This window comes from Panthera onca, assembly GCF_046562875.1.
Source record: "Panthera onca isolate mPanOnc1 chromosome E1 unlocalized genomic scaffold, mPanOnc1 haplotype 2 h2.Chr16_ul_5, whole genome shotgun sequence".
NCBI lineage: Eukaryota > Metazoa > Chordata > Mammalia > Carnivora > Felidae > Panthera > Panthera onca.
In genome coordinates, this window is record NW_027675819.1 from 848,150 (window position 1) to 872,165 (window position 24,016).

General features: G+C 36.6%; 1 protein-coding gene across 1 annotated transcript; it reads right to left on the reverse strand.

The window, feature by feature from the left end:
- Positions 1–293: 293 nt before the first annotated feature.
- LOC144615222 (uncharacterized) lies at positions 294–24,006 on the reverse strand. The gene is made up of 6 exons (XM_081794826.1): positions 24,003–24,006; positions 9,733–9,873; positions 5,694–5,765; positions 4,665–4,808; positions 4,126–4,197; positions 294–814 (listed from the first exon to the last, which is right to left on the reverse strand). The coding sequence occupies exons 1-6, from the start codon at positions 24,004–24,006 to the stop codon at positions 528–530; spliced, it is 720 nt and encodes a 239-aa protein (XP_081650952.1). The 3' UTR covers positions 294–527.
- Between the last annotated feature and the right edge of the window lie 10 nt (positions 24,007–24,016).

Here is a 24,016-nt window from a genome sequence, read left to right on the forward strand (position 1 = left end):
ATTACATGACCCCTTACATATCAAAGACACTCAGGATCAGGTCTGTCCCATAGTCATACAGGCCAGGCACTGCCTAACGCTGAAGGGTGCTGTTTACAAGCACCCATAAGTTGTGCTGTACAGCGGCTCCAGTCAATATGATTAATGAAACAATGCTTAAACCCATTTAATAATGGGATAAAGAAAATACTTTTAGGAACTGAATTTAAATGAATAAAAGAACCACATAATAATTGGCAAAATTTGAAAATTATACCTTGTTTTCTCTGAAACCTCTTAGGATTCAATCAGTCTCCTCCCACAAATGTCTCCTGCAGAGGGGAGAAAGTCCTCCCTCAGTCTCTTCCTGGCTCAGAGCAGTTTCCCTTCAGCACAGCTTTCACAGAGAATGACCTTGCCTTCCCTGAAGATGCTAAAAACATACACACAGATACACTCTGATGGAATCAACACAGGATACTTCATGGGTCATAAAAAATCTTATTAATCTTATTCAAAGATTTTTCTGTCAAGATAAATCTATGATCTCAGTAGACACGCTCTCTTAGAGTACTTTTTCCATTAGGATAATAAAGAAAAAAATTATTGGGGAGTGATGAATGGAGGATAGGGAAGGGGAATGGAAAATTTGCTATCACTTTATTTGGAAAGTCAACGTAGTTATATATACCATCAACATCAAGCGTTTTCACTAACATCTGGTGTTCTTCAGGCTTTACAGAAACACTGAGGTCATCAAAAGCATCTTTCAAGTCACCAATCTGAATTCTGTTGCAGTTCATCAAGTTGACAGTTTGGAGGGCAGTACATAAACCTGAAAACACAGGGGGATTCTATAGGTCATATATTTCAATTAATATTATCATTATGATTCCAAAATTAATAAGCCAAACATCCCTTTATTCCAAGCATATTTCCCTGAGATGTTCAGTTATTTTTGTCTCAAACTAAAAAAACTAAGATGACTCAGTTTTGTTTTTGTTTTTTAACTTAACTGCCTTACCAATGAGTTACACAAATCATCATACACTCAAGGTATCAGCTTCTCAAAAGTTAAAATAGGCCATTGCATCTTTTAGGGAAATGTTTCATTGTATATGCATGAGACAGAATTTGGGGCTTACTTCTGTCTATATGAAATAGCCCAAATTTCAGAGTATAAAAATATTAGTCCTGAATTTTCTTCTGCTTATTTTGCTACTGCTTTCATTTTTTGCATATTCTTCATAACTTTCACTCTATTATTAGAAGTCCGCCAAGGAGTGTGGGAGTATTAAGGTGCCCCATTCCCAGCTCTTATCTAAAACCTCTAGGGATTTTCCCTTCTAAATGGGGTCCTTAGGATTAGAGCCAAGCCTCTGTCTGCCTTTTCAATGACTCCCACAAATCATGGTACACTCAAGGTCACTGTTTGGATTATAATCTCTAGTTTATCTAAGAGAATATTTAAAAGGAGGCAAAGTACTGGTACTCAAAAGAATTGCAGGAAAGAGTTGTACTATTTAGTAAGACATTATTAGATAAGACATTTTCCAACAAATCCTAATTCATGAGTGCCTTATTTCTCCAATAAATCCCAGCAGGGTTTTTTTGTAGACATTACAAACTGATTCTAAAATCCACATGGCAGTGTAAAAGTCCTAGAATAGTCAAAACAACTTTTTTTTTTACATTTTTTTAATGTTTATTTTTGAGAGAGAGAGAGCGCGAGAGAGCGAGCGAGCAAGCAGGGGAGGGGCAGGGAGAGAGGGAGACACAGAATCCGAAGCAGGCTCCAGGCTCTGAGCTGTCAGCACAGAGCCTGACATGGGGCTCAAACCCACGAACCATGAGATCATGACCTGAGCTGAAGTCGGACGTTCAACTGACTGAACCACCCAGGTGCCCCAGTCAAAACAACTTTTTAAAAGTAGAACAAAGTTAGAGGGCCAATACTACCTGAATGGTTTCAATGTTTATTGCAAAGCAACAGGAGTCAGACAATGTGGTTTGTGTAAAAACTGACAAAGATTAATAGAACAGAAGAGAGAATCCAGGAAATAAATATATATGTATATTTATATGATTTGTTACAAAACTACAAAGGAATTTCCGTATAGAAAGTATAGAGAAAATACAATCTTTTCAACAGTGGTGCTGGAACAAATGAAGGTCCATATGCAAAAACAAAACAAAACAAAAAGGAACTCTGATCCATACTTTATTCCACATATAAAGATTAACTCAAAATAGATCACAGAGCTAAAATACAAAACCAGAGGTGCCAGGGTGGCTCAGTAAGTTAAGCATCCGACTTCAGCTCAGGTCATGATCTCCCCGTGAGTTTGAGCCCGCCTCAGGCTCTGTGCTGATAGCTCAGAGCCTGGAGTCTTGCTTTGGATTCTGTCGCCCTCTCTCTCTGCCCCTCCCCCACTTGTGCTTTTTCTCTCTCTCTCTCTCTCTCTCTCTCTCTCTCAAAAATAAATAAAAATATTAAAAAAATATTTTTTAATGCAAAACCAAAACCCATAATACTTTTAGAAGAAAATATAATAAAACATTTGTAACCTTGGGTGAGGCAAAGATTTCATACATGTGACACCAAAAGCACAATATATAAAAGAAAAAAAAAACTAATTAACTGGACTTCATCAAAATTAAAACTAATGCTCTTGACACTTAAGAAAATGAAGACACTCAGAGAAAAATGTGCTCAGTAGAAGACTCGGAGAAAATATTTGCTAAGTATATATCTCATAAAGGACATGTATCCAGAATACAAACAGAAATACAAAAAAACCCATCCAACTTTATTTTTTTTTATTTTTTTTTAACGTTTATTTATTTTTGAGACAGAGAGAGACAGAGCATGAACAGGGAAGGGTCAGAGAGAGAGAGGGAGACACAGAATCCGAAACAGGCTCCAGGTTCTGAGCTGTCAGCACAGAGCCTGACGCAGGGCTTGAACTCACGAACCGTGAGATCATGACCTGAGCCGAGTCGGACGCTTAACCGACTGAGCCACCCAAGCGCCCCAAAACCCATCCAACTTTTTAATTTTTTTTTAACGTTTATTTATTTTTGAGACAGAGAGAGACAGAGCATGAACGGGGGAGGGGCAGAGAGAGAGGGAGACACAGAACTGGAAGCAGGCTCCAGGCTCCGAGCCATCAGCCCAGAGCCCAACGCAGGGCTCGAACTCACGGACCGTGAGATCATGACCTGAGCTGAAGTCAGACGCTTAATTGACTGAGCCACCCAGGCGCCCCCCCATCCAACATTAAAAAAGATCTGTACAGACACTTTATAAAGATACACAGATGACAAATAAGCACATGAGAAGATGCTCAACATCATTAATCAGTGAGGAAACACAAATTAAAACCACAATGAGATACTACTACACACTTATTAGAATGATTAAAATTAAAAAGACTGACTCCACCAAGCACTCCCAAGGATATGGAGGAATTGGACCTCTTCATACACTGCTGGTGGAAATGTAAAATGGTGTGGCCACTCTGGAAACCAGTTGGCAGTTTCTTAAAAAGTGAAACATACACCTACCATGTGAACCAGCCAATCTTTGGTAACTACTCAAGAGAAAGGAAAGCATATATTCATATGATGAATATTGTTGTACACAACTGTTCATAACAGCTTTATTTATAAGAGCCCCAAACTGGAAATAGCCTAACGAGCCGCACCAGGTAAGTAGATAAACTTCAGTGTATCAGCAAAATGGAGTGCTATGCCAGTAATAAATGACAATGAACTGCTGATACATCCTACGTGGATGAATCTCAAAATAATTATGCTGAATGAAAGCATCTAGCAAAAAAGAATATACCCATTTTATAAAAGTCTGGTAAATGCCAATGGATCTATACTGGCAAAAAGCAGATCAGTCGTTGCCTACGGATGAGGAAGAGGATGGGAAAAAGGCAGGAGAGATTACAAAGGAGCATGAGGCAGTTTTGCAGGTCAGGGATGTGTTCATTACATTGATTGTGATGACAGATTTATAGGTGTGTGCATATGTCAAACTGTGTACTTTTAATTATAAAAATATACAGCTTTTGAATATCATTTATAGCTCACAATACTGTTTAATAATAACAAAAGGCAATGGGAAATATGACCCACCTTCAAATTCAGGAGCTGGCTTATTTGTGTTCAAAGCCTCCAAACTTTGTTTGAGACTTACTTCACTATTTTCTAAAAAGTAAAGTATAAGGATTATAAAATGGCAAGGTGTCAATATTAATAATCATCATTAAAATAACCATGACAGGGAATGGTGTGTGTGTGTGGGGGGGGGGGGTGGGGGGGGGAGGGGACAAATTTTGTTAATGTCTGAAAATTAGCCAGATAAAAACTAATCAATTTAAAATAATTTTACCACGAATCTATTCCCTTAAAACAAGAAAAAATTCTAACGGTATTATTTGTCTTAATTAAATATTGATGTATACATTTTACAAATGTGATGCCAGACAGAGGGTGACTCTTAAAAATATTTCCAAGAGTAAAAAAATATTAATTTTAATTTGTTCTCAGTATGCCTACATTCTCATTATGTTTCTAAGACCTAGTTTATCTAAAACATACATATATAAAACATATCCCAAGCACACAGTAAAACTAGGACTTCAACAGAGATTGTTCTTTTAAAAAGGACTCACCATCAATAGATGCTTGACCCAGAATTTCCTGGAACGTCTTGTTGCTTAATAGAATTCTAGCCTTCCGGAGTTGGGACCTCAGCTCATTTATAGGCATCTTATCATTTCTGATCTTATCAAGAGTTGTAATCTCTTTAAATAAATCTGTAAACATGTCAAGAATAGAGAAGTGATGAGGAAGTTGAGGCAAAGCCCTTTTTTAGACTTAACACCCTAACCTGCACAGAGTAGATGCATTACAAAAGGAATTCTGAGTTAGAGGGCTTTCAAAACATGTCAGTGGGCTCTGTTTTCAGAAGTCACTTAAACAATAAGCAAAATTTAACATACCCCTAGCCAGCTAAAAGTTGAGTTTCTGCAACATTTTGTAGAAGTTTGCTTTTATTTATTAACTATTTCTCCTCAAAGGTTTTTCTACTACATGCTCCAGTCTTTCATAGACTGTAAAGCATTTCAAGAACAGCTTGATAATAAATAGCTTAGAATGAAGTCAAATATCAAAAATAGAACCCAGCTAGTTGGCAAAAGGAAAACTGAAAAATATAAATCTGTTATACTCTGAAAAACAGTCACACCCTCTCCTAGGCATTAGAAAGCCTCTCTTTCTTGCTAGCCTACCTACTAGTATTACATGCAGTAAATCCTTTTTTTTTTTTTTTTTTGTACTTTTTTTTAACGTTTCACTATAGGTGAGAAAAAGAAGCATATGGAAATTATCGGAGGTGAGAGAAAATTGTATTAGATTCACCAGGGGAGAAAATGTGTACCTTATACTGGAGCATATACTGAGACAAACTATTTTGCTTTAAGAAAGCATATTCTAGGAATGTAATTCTAAATAATTCATTACAGTCAAAGCACAGATTAAATATGATAAGGAATAAGAAAGCAGATTATAACATCTTGATACAGCAAAGAAAACTTAAGGAATTAAAAATACAGGGGAAAACAAACTATATTTTAGAAAAAGAATACCATTGAATGATCTTAGAAATTTACTTTTAATTTTCATTCTTTTACTATACTTACTATTGAATGGTGTTGATGGTTTAGGTGAATTAATGAAAACATCAATTACATCTTTTAAGATCTTTTTACTTTCTGCAAAGTTAAGAAATAAAATGGAATTTAAATAGATTTTAAGCTCATTAAAGCAGGGATCTGGTATTGTTTCAATTTCATTCAGCTTTCAAACTTCTGTGACCATAATGCATGGTAAGAAATACACTTAGATTATGAGCATGTGCGTGTGCACACACACACACACACACACGTACACACACACAAAAAGGGAATGCAAGGAAACACAATCTGGGAATTGCAAGGTACAGTTAGGATTCAGACCTCCCCATCCCCTGCCCCGAGGCAGGTCATAAGACACTCATGTGAGAGATGCCCTTGCTATACCCAGAGGGAGGGTGCATCCTTATCTCTGAAGACTGAGGGTTGGAGGGACACCAAGAGGAATCTGAACGAACAGACCTTACTAAGTTTCCCCTGGTTTACCACGCTCAGCTCATCTCATTTTGTCCTATCACAGTTTTCTACCACTTTCCACACTTCATCAAAGCTAACACCAAAACATTCAGCTTTAACAACTCCTTATGAATATTCCCCTTTCATGTAAAATTTATATTAACTTTGAATGCTTTTCTCTTGTTGATCTGTCTCTTGTTACAGAGCTCCAGCTGGGAACCTAGAAGGGCAGAAGGAAAAGATTGTTTTCCCACTCCTACAGAAGCCTGCTTCAGGGGTCATAGGCTGGTAGCCCACAGACTGAATATAGCTGAGAGTCAGTCATGTCCATTGTCCTAGGGAGTGGTGGGGTTTTCTTTCCATTTGAATTTAACTATCTTCATCTAGGACACATGCTCTCAAGTTACCTTACAGTCCACACCCCTTCCTTTTGTCTTACAGCCAACTCATTTTATTAATTTTGCATTACGTGCCTGGCTACCGCAGGCATTTGAGTTAGCGGACTCTGCAGAGCCTGATTCAAAAGTTACCCTTCTCTATTGAAGTCTATTGTAATTTATCTAAATGGCAAATATTGGAGCTATGGCACTATACCTTTTGAAGTGGCAGGATAATTTGACCCATCTTTCCTATTCGAAGCAGTTAGCTTGGCCTTAAATATTTCCTCACTCCTGAGATTTTTGTAGACTGAGAGTTTTGGTAGGGACTATGTTTGCAAAAACCTAGAATCATTGAAGAAAATATGCCAAATGCCTAAATAGAGAGGAAGAGTTTGTCTGGAGACAGAGACAGAAGGAAAGAGAGGGACAGGGAGGGGTTGAGAGACTAGAGGTTTGATGGGAAAGAGTGAGAATTACCCTGTGGGAGCTTCCCTTCACACAGATGCAGGATTACCACAGGCTCCAACAACAAAGCATCAGTAGAAACACAATGCAAGGAAGTTTTAAAAGCTCTTCCTCTGTCTCCCACATTATGGTGTGACTTTGGAATGGGAGAGGGTGCCAGTAATCAACCACCCTGCCCCCAGGGTCTGATTTAATTTAATTGAAAGAAAAAAATGATTTCAATTTCTGGTATTTAGTAGCCAGATATCTGGATCAGCCCTCCTACTAAAAACAACTAAAAATTCTAAATAAAATTATTGCTATAAAAAAAAAAATCTTGGGGCGCCTGGGTGGCTCAGTCGGTTAAGCGTCCGACTCCAGCTCAGGTCATGATCTCACAGTCCGTGAGTTCGAGCCCCGCGTCGGGCTCTGTGCCGACAGCTTGGAGTCTGGAGCCTGTTTCAGATTCTGTGTCTCCCTCTCTCTTTCTGACCCTCCCCGACTCATGCTCTGTCTCTCTCTGTCTCAAAAATAAATGTTAAAAAAAAAAATTTAAAAAAAATCTTGAATTCATCAATGTGTTGCCAAGAAAGTAAGAAATTCCCAGACCAAACAACTGATGAAAGGCTGTAATCCAGAAACACGGCGACTGTTTTTACCCAAAGAGTGTTTGCCAAAGACAAAACAAAACAAAATTGGATGAATTTTAGTTTGTAGTTTCAAAGGCTCAGACAAAGCCTAAGTTCCTCCCAAAGTGGAGGGGAACGTGGGGTGGTTATCCTCAATTTACAAAAATGTTTCTCTAGATTTCAAGACCCAGAAAAAAATATCAAGAATAAGAAAACGTTCCTCCTTTATAGATAATTTGACTTTTCTCTCTAGCTACCTTTAAGATTTTTCTTTCTCTTTGGTATGTCACAGTTTCATCATGATAACCCTATGTATGGATTTCCTTTCATCCTATGTGGGATTCACTGGAATTCTTGTATTGGTAGGTTTAGGTCTTTCTCATTCTGGAAAATTCTCAGCTATAGTTCTCCAAATATTTTCTCTGCAACCACTCTGTCTCTTCTCTCCTGTGTGGCTATATATCACATCTTTTCATTCTTTCTTTTTCTAGCTTTACTGAGATATAACTGACATGTAACATTATATTAGTTGTAACTAATATATAACGTAATCAGATACACATATATATTTCAAACTGATTGCCACAATAAGTAGACCTCTTCATTCTGCCTTCCTTTTAGCTTCTTCTTCTTCTTTTTTTTAATGTTTATTTATTTGGGGGAGAGAGAGAGAGTAGGAGATGTGCAGAGAGGGAGACAGAGGATCTGAAGAGGGCTCCATGTTTACAGCAGTGAGCCCAATGCAGGGCTCTAACTCACAAACCACAAGATCATGACCTGAGCAGAAATCTGATACTCAATCAACTGAGCCACCCCAGCGCCACTAACCTCTTTCCTATATTCCAACTCTGTCTTTCTATGCTGCATTCTGTATAATTTCTTCAAACTCCTTTGCACTTCATATTTCTCTCTTCACCTATGTTTAATCTGCTAATATTGTTGTCTGCTAATTAATTTTAATTATTATTTTTTTAATTTCTTTAAGTCCTGTTTCTTTCTTTTCAAATTTTAGTTTCCCTTACATGTTTTCAAATTTATCTTTTTTTAGAAGAGTACAGAAAGAGTGAAATTAAAAGAATAGAAAATACATATATATCCAAAAATATACTGTATTGCATATTCGCAGGTTGCTCAGAGAGTAAATCTTAAAATTTCTCAACATAAGAAAAAAACCCCTTTTTAACTATGCATGGTGACGTGTTAACTAGATCTATCGTTGTGATCATTTCATTCTATATGTGAAATATATATACAAAATGTCACAAAATCAATGGTAGAGAAGAAAATGATACAGATGAAAACATAAATTGAGGAAACAATAAACACGATAGAGAGGATCAGAAAGCCAGGAATTAGTTAAGAGTTATTAAAATTGACAAACCGCTAGCATAAATGACCTAAAAAGAAAAAAGATGGGGCGCCTGGGTGGCTCAGTAGTCAAGCGTCTGACTTCGGCTCAGGTCATAATCTCGTGGTCCATGAGTTTGAGCCCCGTGTCAGGCTCTGTGCTGACACCTTAGAGCCTGGAGCCTGCTTCAGACTCTGTGTTCCCTCTCTCTGACCCTCCTCCACTCTCTCTCCCTCAAAAATAAATAAAAACATTTTTAAAAATCTTTAAAAAAGAAGTATCTGATTTTATTTATTTTTTAAAATGTTTGAAACATCTTTTTAAACATTTTTAATGGTTATTTATTTATGTTTGGAGGAAGAGAGAGAGGGAGAGAACAGGGGAAGGGCAGAGAGCAGAGAGAGAGAGAATCCCAGGCAGGCTCCGTCCGTCAGTGCAGAGCACTGTGAGATCGTGATCTCAAACCGTGAGATCATGACCTGAGCCAAAATCATGAGTTGGACGCTTAACTGACTGAGCTACCCAGGCACCCCAAGAAGTATCTGATTTTAAAACCTGGATAAAAACAGTACTTGTTTCTACTAGTCTTCTCCAAATAAAGAAGAGTATCCACACACTTTCCAAAAGGGTTACAACAATTCTCAGTAACCAGTTTATAAACATAGCAGTCCCATAACAATCTTCCTAAACCTATGGTATTAGTATTCTTAAAAAAAAAAAAAAAAAAAAATGAGCCAGCATGAACACGTATAGTCTAAACAGGAAAACTGAGAGGTAACTCAAGAACTCACCATCTGTTTCAGAGTTCAGTAACACCTCAGGTTTTTCTTCATTTAAAGGTTTCTCCAGGCCCTCCAACGCAGATAAAAGGTCTGTAACTTCAACTTTCCTATCAAAGACACTATTAACAACGTTACATGCATCTTCTATTCCTAAACAGAGACATGACAAAATACAAAGATATCTAGTTGGTCAGTCTATCCAGAGAAGCACATAACAACTTGATTTGGGTGAGATGTATTCATTTTCTAGAATACCCAGTCTTGAGAGATTTTGCCTCTCTGAAATATTCTCCAAACTGAAAGCTCTACAACATTTATAGGTTTACAATGCTTATATCAGAAAACAAGACACACTGAAATAGTTTACCTTACTAGTTCAACACAGGAAGGTAAACAAAACAACAAAATACCAAAATTATCTCTAAGAAAATAGTGCCATGATGGGGAAACAAAAGGGGGCACTTGGGTGGCTCAGTCAGTTAAGTGTCTGACTTTGGCTCAGGTCTTGATCTCACGGTTTGTGAGCTCGAGCCCCACATCAGGCTCTGTGCTGTCAGCGCAGAGCCAGCTTCAGATCTTCTGGCACTCTCTCTCTCTGCCCCTTCCCTACTCATGCTCGCTCACTCTCTCTCTCTCAAAAATAAATAAACAAACATTTAAAAAAAGGCAGCCCTTTCTGTCTTTATCTAAACATTTGGAAAGAATGACAGTGTTGTTGATGACATGCCAATAATTTGTTGCTTTACTAACTCAAGTGTTATTCATTTATATCTTTTAATCTCCCTTGTATCCAAGTTACAACTGTCTTCTTTATTATGTCCTCCCTATTTTTTCCCCTTCATCATACTTCCTAAAGAGTTCTTTATTAGTCTTTTGAAAGAACCAACTTTTGGTTATATGGATAAGTGCGTGTGTGTGTGTGTGTGTGTGTGTGTGTGTGTGTGTGTTCTATTTCACTAACTTCAACTTTCCACTTTGTTAGCTCCTGACTAGCACTTTTCAGGGGGATTGTACTGCTCTTTTGTTGTTTATGCTGCTGGTTAGCTCTGTAAACTGAACGTTTAAGATAAATTGTTCTGGAGGCGCCTGGGTGTCTCAGTCGGTTAAGCGTCCCACTCTTCATTTTGGCCCAGGTCATGATCATGTCAGCTGCGCTGACAGCAAGGAGCCTGCTTGGGATTCTGTCCTTCTCTCTCTCTGCTCTTCCCCCCCGTCATATGCACTCTCTCTCCGAAAATAAATAAACTTAAAAAAAGATAAATTATTTTTGATATTTCTTGTTTTCTAATAAAAGCATTTAATGCTATAAAATATCCTGTAAGATTGTTTTGGTCACACTCTACACGATTTGATACATAGTGCTTTCACTGTCATCATTTCTAAAATCTTTCAGGTTTCTTTTATTCTTCCACCAAGGAATTACTTACAAGGCAATTTGTTTTTCATCTTAAAAGCAACACTTTTCCTTTCTGTCACAAATAATTTTAATGTCACAACATCATGGTCAGACTATGTGGTCTGAATGACTTCTGATTTTCAGAATTCACTGAAATTTTTATTTGTGGCTTAAATACATCATCTATTTTTGTGGATATTCCATAAGTATTTGAAAAGAATGTGTATGTTTTTAGCATACAGAGTACTCTAATCTGTTTCTGAAGTCAACTTTGTTAATATTGTCACTTCAATCTCAATCTCTTTCTCAATTTCTTTCAATCCGTCTATTTCAATCTTATCTATTTAGAATTCAGTGTTTACCTGGAAATAGATATAAATATGGTTGTGTTTTATGGGCATTAGTAGAAATCCAACTTATATAAAGCATTCTTTGTTATACACGTATTCCATTTTTTCCTTTCTTCATGGAACCGTATTATTACTGAGGTCTCTCTCTGGTGCAAATGTAAATCTAGTTTACTGTTATGACGTGTATGTATGGACCATATTTTATTCAACCATTTCCCAAATCATGGACTCATAGATTGTTTTCATTTCTTCCCTCCCATAATGTTGCAGGGAGCATCCCTGTACATGTCTCTACAAGAAACTTCTCTGGGCTATTTATCTGACAATAGAATTATTGGATCATAAGAAATATGCATACTGAATTTGACAAGTACTGCTAGATTGCAATCTGGAATGCTGTACCATTTTACCTACTCACTAGCAATTTGTGAGTATTGCCAACTCTCTTCATACACATATTTAGCTATGTGGGTTTCTCCTCCTGTATACTAAGTCTTATATCCTTACTTATTTTTCCAATTGATTTCTTTCTTTCTACTGTTGATTTGCAGAATTCCCTTATATTTGAGATATTAATTTTTTGTTAGTTATCTTGTAATTATCTTCTTCCAGTCTGTTACATGTTTTAGAGTCCTTCATTTACCAGAAATCCTTAATTTTGATGTGATCAAATCCTTTTTTACCCCATGGTTGTGCTTTTGGGGAGTAACATCTTTAAGAAGGCATCCATAACCACAAGGCACAATAGTTTTTCTTGCATTTTCTTCCAACAGCTTTATAGTTTAATCTTTGAGATCCATTTTAACATTCATTTGATTCTTTGAAGGTTATTTTTGTATATGGTATGACATAGGGATTCTACTTCATTTTCTCTGCATTGTAAGGCAATTTTCTCAAATCAGAAGCTAAATAATACATCTTTTCCCCCACTAACTGATGATGTCATTTCTATCACATTCCGAGTTCCCATTAATAGAAGTCTCTACTGGGTTCCATATTGTGATGCACTGGTCTATTTTCACAGGTCTATATTAAAACAGCATTATGCTATGTACTAACATGTGACAAAGCAAGATCTTTATCTTTTTTTTTCCCAAAAGGGTCTTAGCTATTCATAGATCTATAATCTTCTATAATGAATATAGCATTAATTTGTCAAGGTTCCCACCAAACTTATCCTGAGATAGTGAGTGGAACTGCATTCCAAGTACAGATTATTTAGAGAGAATCCACTTATTTCAATACTTCTTTTAAAACCCCAGTTTTAGGACTACAGTTCTCAATCTCAATGTCTGTGGTCCAAGGCTGTTTTAGTGTCCCCATGATAGAACTGTGCTGAAATTTCAAAACAAACCGAAAAAAGTTAAGCATTTAGCCAATGTTTTTCACAAGGAGATAGAGAGCAAATGTAAAAAAATATATATATGAAGAAATAAACAAGAAAGATAAGAATACAGAGGGGAAAAGTCATTAGATGTGATTTAAAAAAGCAAACCTGTTACTTTGATTATAAGATGGATAACCCCATCAGCATTAGTGAGGACAAAAGAAAGAATATAGCAATAAAACACATGACAAGGAAGAAAGAGAGACAACAGAAATTTTTTTAAATAATTCAAGAATATTACAGTATGGAAAATATGCATCTATGTGTGAAAACCTAGAGTTTACAACATGAACTGAGTTTAAATGAGAAAATGCATAAAAGGGGGGTTTGGTAGAGTATATATAAAGTCTATATACACACATACCTATACATACACCAACCCCCAAAAATGAAGTTTCTGTTCATATGCATTTTGAATTTCATACTTACTGTGGCACTCGATAAATTCATCACTGTTGTTCAATTCTCTGATGAAATCCTTAAAACTCACCACTTCATCTTTTTTTAAAAAAGAAAAAAAGAAAGAATTTAGGTATTATTGTAAAAAGGACCATTTGATGTTATAACACCAGAGCTATAAACACAAAAATAATGGAGAGGACTGGTAATCCTATTGTGACACATGTGATATGCAGAATAGACCTAAAATAAAGCTGTCAGAGATGCACTTTGAACATCAATTCCTCTGATAAAAACCCGTAAATTGATAGACAAGAAACAACTTTTAATTTCTCTTTTAAAAGATATATGGCAGTATATTTCCTTTGGCATTTAGAGTGAAACTTCTGAAATATGCAAAATTTGTTATTTTAAATTGAAATAATTACTCACCGTTAGGATTAGTGTTATCCAAAGTCTCCTTTATTTTATCATCTGTTAGATAGATTCCAATGGCATTTAAATTTTGCTGAAGTACAGGAATGTCTTTAAGTTCATTTTTGTAAATGTTGATGTTGTAAAATTGATTTTTATTTCCTGGGAAGAGATAATCACCTTCAGTTAGAAAGGAATTTTCATGTTTCTCCTTTATATTTTAATTTTTTTTAATGTTTATTTATTTTTGACAGAGAGAGAGAGAAAGACAGAGCATGAGCTGGAGAGGGGCAGAGACAGAGGGAGACACAGAATCTGAAGCAGGCTCCAGGCTCTGAGCTGTCAGCACAGAGCCTGACACGGGGCTCGAACTCACAGACCGCGAGATCATGACCTGAGTTGAAGTCAGACGCTCAACCGACTGAGCCACCCAGACACCCGTCTCCTTTATATTTAAAAAAAAGTGGGGAAAAAAATCTCCCAAGATATAAAATTATACTTAAGAGAAAAGGCAGTATTTGTATTTATTTATGTACCTACAATAATTTAAAATAGGTGACAATAGGTACACAGAAATGTATAAATATAAGTAAGGAAACTGGGGGAAAGAAACAGAAGAGCAGCAAAAATAAGACAAAAGAGAGCAACAGACAAAGTACATTTCATAAGGTCATATACATTAAATTTTGCAACAATATCAAATGTGCATGCATCTAACAAGAGCCTTCCAAATATAGCAAAAACTTGCAGAATTAAAGGGAGGAATGCATGAACCCATAATCAGAACTGCAGATTTGAAAATCTTGCACTTAGTAATTAATAGAACAACTAGAATAAACATCAGGAAGAATTAAGGGCGCCTGGGTGGCTCAGTCAGTTAAGTGTCTGACTTTGGCTTAGGTCACGATCTCACAGTTCATGAGTTAGAGCCCTGTGTTGGGCTCTGTGCTGACAGCTCAGAGCCTGGAGCCTGCTTTGGATTCTGTGTTTCCCTCTCTCTCTGCCCTTCCCCTGCTCGTTCTCTCTCTCTCTCTCTCTCTCTCTCTCTCTCTCTCTCTCAAAAATAAATATTAAAACAAAAAAAATTTTAATGTTTAAAAAAAATCAGAAATTAGAATATCCAACAAAACTAGCAAACAATCTAACCAAATGATATTTATAGAACACTACCCAACAACTACAGAATATACATTCTTTCAAGTGCACATGGAATATTCACCTAGGTAGACCACATGCTAGTCTTTGAACCAAATCTTAATGAATTTAAAAGAATTTAAATTGTACGAAATAAATTCTCTGACCAAGGTGTATTACATTAGAAATCAGTAACAAGATCCCTAGCACATGTCCAAATATTTGGAAATTAAATAATATAGTTCTTTAATTTTTTTAATGTTGATTTATTTTTGAGAGACAGAGAGAGGCAGAGCGTGGGTGGGAGAGGGGCAGACAGAGAGGGAGACACAGAATCCGAAGCAGCTCCAGGCTCTGAGCTGTCAGCACAGAGCCCGACACGAGGCTCCGACCCAGGAACCATGAGATCATGACCTGAGCCGAAGTTGGACACTTAACCAACTGAGCCACCCAGGTGCCCCTAAATAGTACATTTCTAAATAACTCATGTTTCAAATGAGATATCACAAGGTAAATTAGAAAATATTTTAGGGCGCCTGGGTGGCGCAGTCGGTTAAGCGTCCGACTTCAGCCAGGTCACGATCTCGCGGTCCGTGAGTTCGAGCCCCGCGTCAGGCTCTGGGCTGATGGCTCGGAGCCTGGAGCCTGTTTCCGATTCTGTGTCTCCCTCTCTCTCTGCCCCTCCCCCGTTCATGCTCTGTCTCTCTCTGTCCCAAAAATAAATAAAAAACGTTGAAAAAAAAAATTTAAAAAAAAAAGAAAATATTTTAAATAAGTGATTATCAAATCACAACATATAAAATTTTGTGAGATGCTGTGAAAGTGCTCAGAGGGAAATTTGTAGTTTTAAATGCTGGAAAGGTATAAAATCAGTAGTACAAAAAGTAGTGGTATGAAATTCTTTTTTCTTAATGTTTATTTTTGAAAGAGAGAGAGCGCGCCTGCGAGCATGAGTAGGGGAGGGGCAGAGAGAGATGGAGACACAGAATCCAAGGCAGACTCCAGGCTGGCACGGGGCTTGAACTCACGAGCCGTGAGATCATGACCTGAGCCAAAGTCGGACGCCTAACCGACTAAGTCATGCAGGCACCCCTGAAACTCCTTTTTAAAAAATTCTTTTTTAGAGTTGTATAATACTCTACTGTACATAGAAACTAAAGTTTATTCAACTAACCTCCAATGTTTACACATTAAGTATTTTCATTCTTTTGCCATCTCAAATAATTCTGTAATGAATAATCTTATGTATCTATATTTTCACATTGTTGGAAGGTATCTTCAGGGAAAATTCCTAGAAGCAGGATTGCTGGGTCCAAAGGTAAAGGCATATGTAGTTTTGTTAGACATTGCCAAATTCCCTCCATTAGACTGGTAGCATGTTAAACGCCCACCAGCTATAGGTAAACGTCTTTTTCTCTACAACCTAACAGTTGTGAAGGTTTTCAATTTTTGCCAATCTAATGGGTGAGAAATTGTATGTCCATTTCAATTTGCATATTTCTTATTATGAGTAAAATCAAACATCTCTTAATATGTTCATAAGCCATTTAAGATCTTTTTTATGATTTATATATCCATGACTTTTGCCCATTTTTCTATTTTTCTTCTGTGATATACATTATAGTTTCTACCATATTGTTATTTGTTCTTTGACTTTACCTATGATATTGTATTAATAGATAAAATTGTTTTTTTTTTAAATTTTTTCCAAGATGGATGTCAGAGAGCTTACTGCCTATGTTTTTTCCTAGATTTTTTTTAAACGTTAAAAAAATTTTTTTAACATTTTTCATTTGTTTTTGTGAGACAGAGAGAGAGAGAGAGAGAGAGAGCGAGCATGAGCCGGGGAGGGGAGGAGAGAGAGGGAGACACAGAATCCGAAGCAGGCTCCAGGCTCCGAGCTGTCAGCACAGAGCCCGACGCCCACAGACCGCGAGATCATGACCTGAGCCAAGCCAGACACTTACCTGAGTCACCCAGGCGCTCCTCTTCCAGGAGTTTTATGGTTTCAGGTCTTACAAGAGCAAGTATTTAATCATAGTCTAAGATAGGAATCCAGTTTCATTCTTTTGCATGTGGTTGTCTAGTTTTCCCAACACCACTTATTGAAGAATCTGTCCTTTCCCCACTATATATTCTTGCCTCGTTTGTCATAAATGAATTGACCGTATATGCAAGGGTTTATTTCTGAGCTCTCTGTTCTGTTCCACTGATGTCTGTTTTTATGCCAATACCATAGAGTTTTGATTACTATACTTTTGTAATAAAGTTTGGAATCAGAAAGTATGATGGCTCCAGCTTTGTTCTTTCTCAAGATTGCTTTGGCTATCAGGGTTTTCTATGGCTCCATACAAATTTTAGGATTGTTTGTTCTAGGTGTGAAAAATGCCATTGGAATTTTGATAGGGATTGCATTGAGCCCGTATATCGCTTTGGGTAGTATGGACATTTTAACATTATTAATTCTTTGACTCCACAAGCATGGAATATCTTTCCATTCATTTGCATCATCTTCAATTTCTTTCTTCAATGTCTTATAGTTTTCAGTGTACAGGTCTTTCACCTCCTTGGTTAAATTTATTCTTAGGTATTTTATTCTTTTCAATGCAATTGTAATGGGATAGTTTTCTTAATTTCTTTCTGATAGTTTATTAGCAAATAGAAATGCAACTGGTTTTTCTATTTGATTTCATATGGTGCAACTTTACTGAATTTGTTTATTAGTTCTAACAGTTTTTTTTTAATAGGGCCTTTAGGGTTTTCTACATATAATATTGTGTTATCTGCAAATAGTAACAGTTTTATTTCTTTCTTTCCAATTTGGATGACTTTGTTTCCTTTTCTTGCCTAATTGTTCTCGGTAGGACTTCCAATACTATGAACACAAGTTGAGTAAAAGTAGTGAGAAAAATTACGGCATAGGGAATATAGTCAATAACACTGTAATAACATTTTATTGTGACAGATGATAACTACACTTATCATGGTGAGACGTGAGCAATACATAGAATTATTGAATCACTATGTTGTATGCCTGAAACTAATATAACATTTTATGTAAACTATATTTTAGTAAACAAAACAAAACAAAAAAACTGGCAAGAATAGGCATCCTTGTCTTGTTCCTGATCTTAGAAGAAAAGCTTTCAGTTTTTCCCCATTGAGCATATATGTGGCCTTTCGTATATGGCCTTCATTAAGCTGAGGTATGTTTCTTCTGTACACACTTTGTTGAGAGGTTTTTTTTAATCATAAATGGATGTTATCTATCATAAATTGATGTTTGGCAGTTTCTATCAATTTAAATATATATCCCAGCAATCCCATTTCTAGGTATTCAACTAGGAGAAATGAAAATATATGTCCACACAAATACCTGTACATAAATATTTATAGCAGCTTCACTCATAATCACCAAAACCCAGGAAACTTCAATAGTTTATCAATTGGTAAATATACAAACATTACATTCATGTAATGGAATAATACTCATCAATAAAAATAAACACACTGCATGCAAAAAGTTGATGAATGTAAAGTATAATATGCTATGTGAAAGAAGCCAGACTCAAATGAGCTTCATATGTTATGATTCCATTTACATGACAACCTAGAAAAGGCAAAACTTTAGAGTCAAAGAATAGATCAGGGGTCACCAGGAATGAGGGTTAGCGAAATGGATGGACTACAAAAGGACACAAAGAAACTTCTGTGGTGATACAGTCTATGTGCTGTTTAGTAATGGTTACATGACATTATTTTTAAGAATTCAAAAAACAATATACCTAAAAAAAGGTGAATTTTACTACACGCAAGTTATACTGCAATAAATATAAATTTGCTCCTCAAAAATATAGTCAAGAGAGTAGTTGAGAATACATAAAAACAGAAAAGATAGGTATAAAATCCACTTTGCTAGGTTGGTCAAAAGTTTTAAAGTTGTCTTCTTTTTATTTTTCAAATTTTTATTCAAATTCTAGTTAGTCAACATATAGTGTACTATTGGTTTCAGTAGAATTTAGTGATTCATCACTTACATATGACACCCAGTGTTCAACGTAACAAATGCCCTCAATACCCATCATCCTTTTAGCCCATCCCCCGCCCACCTCCTTCCACCAACCCTCAGTTTGTTCACTATAGTTAAGACTCTTCATATGGTTTGCTTCTCTCTTTCCCCCACCTTCCCCTATGTTCATTCGTTTTGTTTCTTAAATTCCACATGTGTGAAATCATAGGTATTTGTCTTTCTCTGCCTGACTTATCTCACTTAGCATAATCCAGTCTGGTTCCATCCACATTGTTGCAAATGGCAAGATTTCATTCTTTTGATGGCTGAGTAATATTCCATTACATATAAATATACATACACCATAACTTCTTTATTCATTCATCAATCCATGGACATTTGGGTTTTTCCCATAATTTGGCAATTGTTGACAATGCTGCTATAAACATCAGGGTGCATGTGGCCCTTCAAATTAGTATTTGTATACCTTTTGTGTAAATACCTAGTAGTGAAATTGCTGGGTCATAGGGTAGTTCTATTTTTAACTTTTTGAGGAAACTCCATATTGTCTTCCACAGTGGCTGCACCAATTTGCATTCTAAAAATTATTTTCTCATTGTTTATAATATTCTAATAAATTCAGGTCAGATATACCTAGTGAATAATCTCAGAGAACAGTATATAATCTAATATTTTTCTAGCACTATCAAAGTAAAACCACCCATAACTTTGAGTTTGGGGTAAATTTAGCAGTCTTTGCCATATAATTCAAACACAAGTTATATAAACTAATACTGTATTGTTTTATCTTTAAAAAAATTTAATGTTTGTTTATTTTTGAGAAAGAGAGAGACAGGGAAACCGAGAGCGAGTGGGGGAGGAGCAGTGAGGGAGGGAGACACAGAATCCGAAGCAGGCTCCAGGCTCTGAGCTGTCAGCACAGACCCTGATGGGGGGCTCCAACTCACAGACCACAAGATCATGACCTGAGCCAAAGTCTGACGCTTAAACAACTGAGCCACCAAGGTGCCCCTATATTGTTTTATCTTTATATTGTTTCTTACTTACCTGTGCTTTATCTAATCCTGTGTGTTTTTTAAAAGATGTTTTAAAAAACATCTTTTTTTTAAAAACATCTTTGTTTGTTTGTTTGTTTACTATTTTAGGGAGAGAGAGAGCACAAGCTGGGGAGAAGGATGAAGGGAGAGAGGAAATCTTAAGCAGGCTTCATACTCAGCGCGAATGGATGCAGGTTGAGCCCATGACCCTGGAATCATGACCTGAGCCGAAGTCAAGAGTCAGTTGCTCAACCAACTGAGTGACACAGACGCCCCAATCCTGTGTTGTTTTAACATGAAAACCACTGCCTGTCCTTCCACACAGAGCCAGTAGATACATATTAAGTGGAACTCACCTGAGGCTTTAGGCATGTTCAATGTATCACAGAACTTAATAAAAAAATTCTTCAAAGGTAATCTTGCCATTTTCTGTAATGCAAAGTAAAATGTAGATGAAGGAATTACTGCTTCTGAATTAATCTGTCAGCAGTTAATAGTCAAGTTATAACAAAGGTGAAAAGCCCGGGGGTCAGCCTGTACTGTTCCTTCTTCCTTAACTTCTGCATACATATGATTATCAATTTCTATTCAATTATTTCCAAATACTGCTTGAATATATCACTATATTAGTTAATGCCTATGCTATTACAATAGCATTGCTAAAAATCTATCGCATCAGTCTCATTTCTCTCCATTTATTTTAAACAATGCAGCAAGAGAGGTCTTTCTCTTTAAAAAAAAAATCTGGTTACTCCTCTGAATAAAACCCTTCAGTAGCTCCTACTTGTCCAAAAACTACAAAAGCAAAACAAAACAAACACACGGTGGGCAGGCAAAGAGGCTATAGGCCAATATTCCTTACAAATGTGTTAACATCTAAGTGAAATTCTAGAAAATAGGGTTTAGCAGTATAAGCAGAAACTAAAGTTCTAGATACCTTTAGGACATGCATTTTCACTGAGGGTGATAGGCTTTCAGGAAGGAAAACAGGTTCTTGGAGGGGAAAAAATCTTAGCCATTACAATGGTTTGTGGCCACAGTACATAAGCAAATATTTATTTTTGGCATTAAACATTCATAGCGTGTGGGATGGTGAAAAAGACAAAAATGTCTAAAAAGTCTCCTTAGGGGAGTGATATTTTTTTTTAAAGGTTAAGAAACACCACTTTTAGGATAATGGTAACCACCTAAATTTACTCTGGAGAAATCTAAGAAAAAGGCTTAGAAATCCATAGGACCAAAGATGGCATCTTGATGTGGAACTCAGTGCACAGAATTTGGTGGTGAAGGAAAAGAAAGAAGCAGTTAAAGATGAAGTCCCTACTAAACAGTATCAAAATGTCAGAAGGCTCACTACCCCCACCTCCCACCCTCTGCCCCAAAGGTGCCATTAAAGTAAACGGACTTCATTTACTTCAGTAGAAACTGAAGACAGAGCTCCACACTGAATGTGCCACCCAACACCCTCAACTCTTTCAACAAATCAGGATAGAAATGGACAAAGGAAGATCTGAGATGGGAGCCAACAACTCAGAAAATAGACTGTGTAGAAAGACCAAGTCAGCTCCAAAATAAAGACTCAAGTAAAGTAAAGGTACACAAGGTAGAATGGATATGACAAACTATAGTAAGGGACATAAAGGATAGACATGAAAAGAACCAAAAGGAAAAAAAAAAAAAAAAAAGGAGGGGGAGAGAGAAAAGGAAGAAAAAAAAAAAAACCCAATGCAAAAAAAAAAAAAAAAAAAAGTAGAAAAGTTTACAGCAGAAGTGACAGAGCCCAGAAATAAACCCCACATATGCTCAACTAATATTTGACGAGGCAGCCAAGAACATTCAATGGAGAAAGGATGGTCTCTTCAACAAATGGTGTTGGGAAACTGAATAACCACTTGGGATACTCCCCAAAATTACCTCAAAATGAATTAAAGATTTAATTGTAAGATCTGATACTGTAAAGAAAACATAAGGAAACAGCTTTCAGACATTGGTCTTGGCAATGATTTTTTGGACATGACACCAAAAGCACAAACAACAAAAGCAGAAATCAACAAGTAGAACTAGATGCCATTTAAGATTTTTCTTTTTTTTAATGTTTATTTATTTGAGAGAGAGAAAGACACAGAGCATGAGCAGGGAGGGGCAGAGAGAGAGGGAGACACAGAAACTGAAGCAAGCTCCAAGCTGTCAGCACAGAGCCCGACATGGTGCTTGAACTCAAGAATCATGAGATCAAGACCTGATGTCGAAAGCTTAACTGGCTGTAGTCGGACGCTTAACCGACTGAGCCACCCAGGCACCCCAGAACTACATTCAACTTAAAAACTTTTGTACAGCAAAAGAAACAATCGGCAAAATGAAAAGGCAACCTACAGAATGAGAGAAAATATTTGCAAACCATATATCTGATAAAGGATTATTATCCAAAATATATAACAAAGAATTCACACAGCTCAATAACAAACAAGCAAATGAACTATTTTAAAAATGGGCAGAGCAATAGAATAGGCATTTTCCCAAAGAAGACATCCAAATGACCAACAGGTGCATGAAAAGGTGTTCAACATCACTAACCATCAGGGAAATGCAAATCATAACCACAATGAGATATTGCTCAAACCCGTTAGAATGGCTATCATCAAGAAGACCGGAGATAAGGATTTGTGATGATGTGGAGAATGGGAACCCTCATACACTGTTGGTGGCAATGTAGATTGGTGCAGCCACTATGGACAATAGTATAGAAATTCCCCTCAAAATTAAAAATAGAACTACGATATGAACCATCAATTCCCCTTACAAGTGTATATTCAAAGGAAACGAAAACAGGATCTTGAAGACATACTCCTGTGTCTATTTCAGCATTATTCACAATAGCTAAAATATGGAAACAATCTAAGTGCTCATCAACAGATGAATAAACAGAGGTAGTGTGAAAATAGACAACAGAATATTTTTCAGCCATGAGAAAGAGAGAAATCCTGTCATTTGCAACAAGATGGTAGGATCTTGAAGTCCTTATGCTTAGAGGAGATAAGCCAAAGACAAATGTTGTATATATCGCTAATATGTGGAATCTAAAAAAGCCGATCTCACAGAAAGAGAGCAGAATGGTGGTTACCAAGGACTTAGGGGGTGGGGTGATTGGGGAGATACTGTTAAAAAGTACAAATTTGCAGTTAAAATGAATAAATTCTGGAAATCTAATGCTGTGCTGATCTAATACTGTATTACATAATTGAAAGTTGCTAAGAGACTAGATCTTAAATGTTCTCACCACAAAAAAAGAAATTGTGATAATTACGTGATGTGATAGAGGTGTTAGATAACATTACAGTGATAATTATATTGCAATATATAAATGTATCAAATCAACACATTGGACACTCTAAACTTACATAATGTTATTATATGCCCATTCTATCTCAATTTTACAAAAAGGAAAAGAAAAACTCTGTGGAGGTGGAGTGGGGGGAAAAAAAAGCTCTAAGTCACTAATATTGAGGATGAAAATGAAGGTATCATTACAGATGAAGCAGAAATCAAAAAAGATAAAAAGCAGATGTCAAGGACAACTTTATCCAATACATTTGAAAAGTCAGATGAAGTGGACAAATTCCTATAAAGACACAGCCTGCCAAAATTGACAGGAAAATAGAATATTTTCTTGGTAATACCATACAATTTCAGAAATTAAATCAATAGTCCAGAATTTTTCCATAAATAAAACTCTAGGCCCATAAGGCTTCACCTGTGAGTTCTGCTTAACATTTGAGGAAGAAAAAAAATCTCTTACAGAGAATAGGAAAGTAAAGAATATTCCCCAACTCTTTTGAAAACGTAACAAAAATGATATTCAACAATACCAGTCATTAAAATAACGCAGTTATTTTGTACATTTATAAACATCTGCTTCCTTGAGCCAATGCCGCAGGCAACACCCCCTGAGGTATTCCTGGATATCAGCATAGTTTACCTTCCAAAGGGTTAACACGTGGCGAAGGGCCTCACGGACTCTGTTGTACTCTGTGCATGGCATTCTGACTGAATACTGCCCGTGCCAGTCAGTTCACAAAGTGACCTCATCTCCCAAGTACCACCACCCACAGGGATAAAGTAGGCCCAGACTCACCCATCTGTTCAGTT